Consider the following 6,000-nt stretch of genomic DNA (forward strand, 5'->3'; position numbering starts at 1 on the left):
CGAACGCAAGAACGCGTTCAAATGTAACAACTCACATTTTATGTTTTAAAGTCTTTTAAAGTAATTTAAAGTCTTCAGTGTTCATTTGTTTCTTGCAAAACAGACCCTGACAGAATCAGAGTGCATCGAACGGATTTCACTCCTAAAGTGTTCTTATTTATGACCTATAGCTGAATAACGGAACACAAAATGCGCCTCCAACACTAGGCTATATGCGCAATCGCCTCTCCAAGAGAAGGAGAGGAGGAGTTAATTTGCTCTCTATTCGGACCTCTGACTTAGCGTCTCTCTCTCTCCTGCACACCAACTTGGGGGTGCAAGTCTGTCCTTCTCCTACACCAACTTCATTTCGACATCGGTAAGTTTATTATCCTATCTTTAAATACCATTAAGTTAAGCAAAACCCCTCTTGCTATTAAGAACATGTATATGTGGTTCTGTGTGGTTGATATTTATAGTTCTTTAAAGATTAAAGTGTTTTGGAGTGTCATGATAGGTTGTTCAGACAAGTTTAAAGCACCAGAAGAGATGGTTTCCTATATAATAAAACTCAAAGCCCCTATCAGTGAAAGTATAAACGATTTGAACTTCCACGAAGTAATAATTACCTATAGCCTACAAGTACATTTGTTTGTTAAAGTACTGAAACATGTTTGTTGAATTGAAACAGACATGTTTAAATAGCATAGAGTCTATAAAAAGAGCAGTGCTGAACTGCGTTTCTATTCTTGGCCATGGTTGTGAAAAAATTGTGACAGGTGCAAAGAGAGGAATGCTGAAGTGATATGCTGCGATAACAACTCCTAAGATTTCATTTTAGTATTTAAAGAGCATTAGTATACAGCTTTACACTTTATTTATTACTTTTGGTTTCCATGGTTTAATTGTTATATTGTCAGTATTTGTTGAGAAACCCACACATGGTTTTGAAATATGAGTCAGGGCTGTCACTATACAGACTTAAGAGGGCTGGCTGAGAATTTGTTGTTTTGATGCTGAAAAAACTTGTGAAAGTGACAATCTTATGCAATTTGACTGAATTAATGATACGTAAAGCAATGTAAAATAATCTCTTGCTCAGTTGTGTATTGATTATAGCATAAAGTGGTTGACTGTATAATATATAGTATAATTTAAATGGTTATACTGGAAACACAAAAGGAAATGTTTGGCAGAATGTTAGGGAATGACAGCCTCAGTCACTATTCACTTTCTTTGCATTTTTCCCAATATATTTTCAGTCCCTAACTTACTGCTTAACATAACATTTTGCAACACACTATGAAACTACACTGGGAGGTCTTTTTGTGTCTTGTGAGCGACTGCCACATGCAACTGCTGAGATGTATATTTTTGAATAACATGTGACTGCCTTCATGTAGAGGAAGATTTGTAGCGATTAAAACCTTCAGTTTGATTCTTGATGTCCTCATATGGAGCTATAGTGTGACTTTGGAGGACTTTAAATGCAGCATGGGTTGTTTGGAATACTTTTATAGTGCTTTTTGTCTTTGTTGAGAATTGGTTAGGTTTAGGAGTGGGGTCGGGTTATGTGCCCATAAACATCTTTATATTAGGGTAATGTAAATATTTTTTTGTGATTTTCTGTTACATGTTTTGTGGTGATTGGGGCATGGCCGAGCGACGTCTGTGGAGAGCGAGGCCGAGAGAGTGAGTGCTGTGAGGATTGACACCTGTGGGAAATCTACTCTAACAGATGTTTTGTGTTTGCAGTGAGAGCGGAGAGGGTTAGGGGAAGCCAGCAGGATGAACGGCCCATGGGACCGGGAATGGGTTTTGGTAAAGGAATTCCCTGTTTCTGGGGAACAGGATGAGGGGCAGGGGAGGGGGAGGAAAGAGAGAGAGGGAGAGAGACAGAGAAAAGGGCTTGCGGCCCCCGGATATGCGGCTATATGGTCCTCAGCCAACTATATCGCCTCCTCCATCGATGCTGGACGGTGGCAATGGAGGAGGCGATCCAGTTGGCTGAGGACCATATAGTGGTGTATCCGTAGGCCAGCGAGCCCTTTTCTCTCTCTCTCTGATGAGAGAAAAGGTGATTTCCCACAGGTGTCAAACCTCACCACACTCAATATCTTGGCCTCGCTCTCCACAGACGTCACTCGGCCACGCCCCCATCGCCACAGTTTTATATTGTTGGTAATTGGTTAGGTTTAGGAATGGGTTCAGGCATCTAAAACATAGATATAACAGAATAATGTACATGTAACTTAAATAATGTATTTCTAAGTATAATAAAACAAAACTACAGTTAAACAAACAATAATATCCGAAGATTGCCAAGCCTGTGACGGAATTGTCTGAACTAAGACTGTTCTGTCTGTGACAGTGCAGAAAAATTGTTGCTCTGGTGACACCTCGCGTGCCAAGGAAGAAAGTAAGGCATTCAGATCTATCACTAAATCTGTTAGGACTACACAATTTGTGCAAAATACTGTATGTTGTAAAATTTGTTCTTCCACTTATATTGTCACTATTCCTTGTAGGTCTTGGCTGTGACTCATCACTACAGTCATGGCACCCAAAAAGAACAAGGCCCCTAAGAAGAACAAAGCTGATATCAATGAGATAACAATCATGGTAGAGGACAGTCCCTCTAACAAAATCAATGGGCTCAACACGCTCCTGGAAGGTGGAAATGGCTTTAGTTGCATCTCAACGGAGGTCACTGATGCCGCCTATGCACCTAACCTCCTGGAGGGTCTAGGCCACATGAGGCAAGACAGCTTCCTCTGCGATCTGACCGTAGGGACCAAGTCCAAATCCTTTGATGTTCACAAGGTTGTGATGGCTTCTTGCAGTGAGTACATCCAAAATATGATCAGGAAAGAACCATCCCTCAAGAAGATTGACCTCAACGATTTGTCTCCAGTTGGTTTGGCTACAGTCATCACATATGCTTATTCTGGAAAGCTGACCTTGTCTTTGTACACCATTGGCAGCACGATCTCAGCAGCCATGCTGTTGCAGATCCATACTTTGGTGAAGATGTGCAGTGATTTCTTGATGCGAGAGATCAGCGTGGAGAACTGTATGTACATCGTCAACATTGCTGACACGTACAATCTGAAGGAGACAAAAGAAGCAGCACAGAAGTTCATGCGGGAGAACTTTATAGAGTTCTCTGAGATGGAACAGTTCCTGAAGCTCACTTATGAGCAAATCAGCGAATTTCTCATGGACGACTCACTTCATTTGCCTTCGGAGCTCACAGCTTTCCAGATTGCAATTAAGTGGTTAGACTTTGATGAGAAGAGGCTGAAGTACGCTTCTGATCTGCTGTCCAACATTCGTTTTGGAACCATCACACCTCAGGACCTTGTTAGTCATGTACAGACAGTTCCCAGAATGATGCAAGATGCAGAGTGCCACCGTCTGCTGGTCGATGCCATGAATTACCATCTGTTGCCATTCCAACAGAACATCCTGCAGTCCAGAAGGACCAAGGTCCGTGGTGGCCTCCGTGTGCTGCTCACTGTGGGTGGACGACCCGCCTTAACTGAGAAATCTCTCAGCAAGGACATTCTCTACCAAGATGAGGACAACGTCTGGAACAAGCTGACAGAGATGCCTGCAAAGAGCTTCAACCAGTGTGCAGCTGTTTTGGATGGTTTCCTTTACGTGGCTGGTGGTGAAGACCAGAACGACGCAAGGAACCAAGCAAAACATGCAGTTAGCAATTTCTCCAGGTAAGATTTTTGTAAATATTTTCATTTATCAAAAGTTCACATGAGTTTACGAAGAAATGGATCAATTATGTTTATTTCTCTCACCAGATATGACCCCCGATTTAACACATGGATCCACTTAGCCAACATGATACAAAAGCGCACTCATTTCAGCCTCAACATCTTCAACGGTCTCTTGTTTGCTGTGGGTGGACGCAATTCTGATGGCTGCCAGGCATCAGTTGAGTGCTACGTTCCATCCTCAAACCAATGGCAAATGAAAGCTCCAATGGAAGTCCCTAGATGTTGCCATGCCAGCACAGTTATCGATGGTAAGATCTTGGTGACCGGCGGTTACATTAACAACGCCTACTCTCGTGCTGTATGTTCTTACGACCTATCTACCGACAGCTGGCAGGATAAGAACAGTTTAAGCACCCCAAGAGGATGGCATTGTTCCGTGACCATTGTAAATCGTGCCTACGTTCTTGGTGGCAGCCAACTGGGTGGACGTGGCGAGAGAGTAGACGTCTTACCGGTTGAATGTTACAACCCTCACTCTGGCCAGTGGAGCTATGTTGCCCCCTTGCTCACAGGAGTGAGCACAGCAGGTGCCGTCACCTTAAATAACAAGATTTATCTTCTGGGCGGATGGAATGAGATTGAGAAGAAGTATAAAAAATGCATTCAGGTGTATAACCCCGATCTTAACGAATGGACTGAAGATGATGAATTGCCAGAGGCTACGGTTGGTATCTCATGTTGTGTTGTCACCATCCCTACACGCAAGACACGGGAGTCGAGGGCCAGTTCTGTATCGTCCGCGCCGGTTAGTATATAAGCAGCATGAAGAGTGGTTGGGAAATATAGCTGAATTGCTAATTGTAAAATTAGTAAAAATGTGTATCTTACTATTTGTTAAAGATCCATTTTTCTCAGAGATGTTTAGTGGATTAGTGGATGCCACTTCATGACAGTCTCAGAATGTTGTGAAAGGTTATGTTGTGAAGGACACTGAATGGGGAAGAAAATGATTACATTGGTGGCATATTTAGTTAATTGAGTGAATAAATAATTGTGAATAAAGTTTGTGCCTGAACTGTCTAGCAGTCAAGTTTAAACATATTCTTTGTTTGCCGAAGGTTCATGATTTTTAATGTTCTTGCTGGAAAACATTGTATTTAGATATTAAATAAATATGCGACAACTGCACACACTACTTTTTTATTACATTTAATAACATACTGCTTATTTAAGGTAAATCAGTGGTTTGTATTTACAGTAATACATAAAACATGTTGTCAAATAATAAAGCTCTGCATATTTATTAAAGGTTCTTAAGAAATGTTGCTGTTGTGGATATATTGTTCTTGGAATCTGTCTTTATTAACTTTATATAGAAAGATATGTAATACTTGTTTTGTCTTCTGGAATGAAGTTTATGTGCTTTTTTCTCCAGTCATATCAGATGGCCCAAGGGCTTCTCAATAATAACCATTTACCATTCACCAAGCTGGTTCCTCTTTACCATATAGTTTAATTCTGCTCAAAATTAGGTCTTTGAAGCTGCTGTAAGCATCATTTTTAATTTTTGTATTTTTTATTGTGGCTTTTTATTTAGACAGCTCTCTGCCAATACCATGCTTTTTGGGTGGGAGTACCTGCTTTTCTGACCAATAAATGTCTAAACAGCCACCATATTTGCAAAACCTTTTTATTGCAACTTTATATATCATAATTGCAAGTTATACAGTTACCATTGCTTGATATAAACTCGCAATTGCACTCTATTTCTTGTAACTGTGAGTTCATATCCTGCTATTGCAAGGAATAAAGTTGCAGTTGCGAGAAATATAATCACATCTCTCAATCTCAGAGTTATAAAATAGCAATTGCAAGACATTTTATTTAACTTTTTTTTATTCTGTGTCAGGATCCATCTTCTATAGAAAAGAATTGCTAATGGCTGTTTAAAAACACTCCCCACGTATTCCATTGTTCAGATTTAGTTATTATTTATTCACCCTCATGCCATCCCAGATGTGTATGACTTTCTTTCTACTGCTGAACACAAACAAAGATTGATAGAAGAACATCTCGACTCTGTAGGTCCATACAGTGCAACTGAATGGTGACCAAAACTTTGAAGCTCTAAAAAGCACATAAAGACAGCATAAAAGTATTCTATATGACTCCAGTGATTTAATCCATGCCTTTTGAAGTAATCCAATCAGTTTGGGATGAGAACGGTAACTCATTTTTCACTGTATCTTGACATCTGCAGTCTCCTTGGTGATCATGATTTCAAGCA

At 40.5% G+C, this 6,000-nt stretch overlaps 1 protein-coding gene and 1 pseudogene across 1 annotated transcript; one reads left to right on the forward strand and one right to left on the reverse strand.

Annotated features, from left to right (window-relative positions):
• The window catches only part of LOC127412049 (elongin-A-like), a 25,707-nt pseudogene extending 23,568 nt beyond the window's left edge, over positions 1-2,139 (reverse strand).
• Positions 213-5,038, forward strand: LOC127411736 (kelch-like protein 31). The gene is made up of 3 exons (XM_051647459.1): positions 213-358; positions 2,508-3,710; positions 3,798-5,038. Exons 2-3 carry the CDS (start codon positions 2,536-2,538, stop codon positions 4,528-4,530), a joined length of 1,908 nt encoding a protein of 635 aa, XP_051503419.1. The 5' UTR covers positions 213-358; positions 2,508-2,535; the 3' UTR covers positions 4,531-5,038.
• Positions 5,039-6,000: the final 962 nt, after the last annotated feature.

Source organism: Myxocyprinus asiaticus, chromosome 21 (genome assembly GCF_019703515.2).
Source record: "Myxocyprinus asiaticus isolate MX2 ecotype Aquarium Trade chromosome 21, UBuf_Myxa_2, whole genome shotgun sequence".
Lineage (NCBI taxonomy): Eukaryota > Metazoa > Chordata > Actinopteri > Cypriniformes > Catostomidae > Myxocyprinus > Myxocyprinus asiaticus.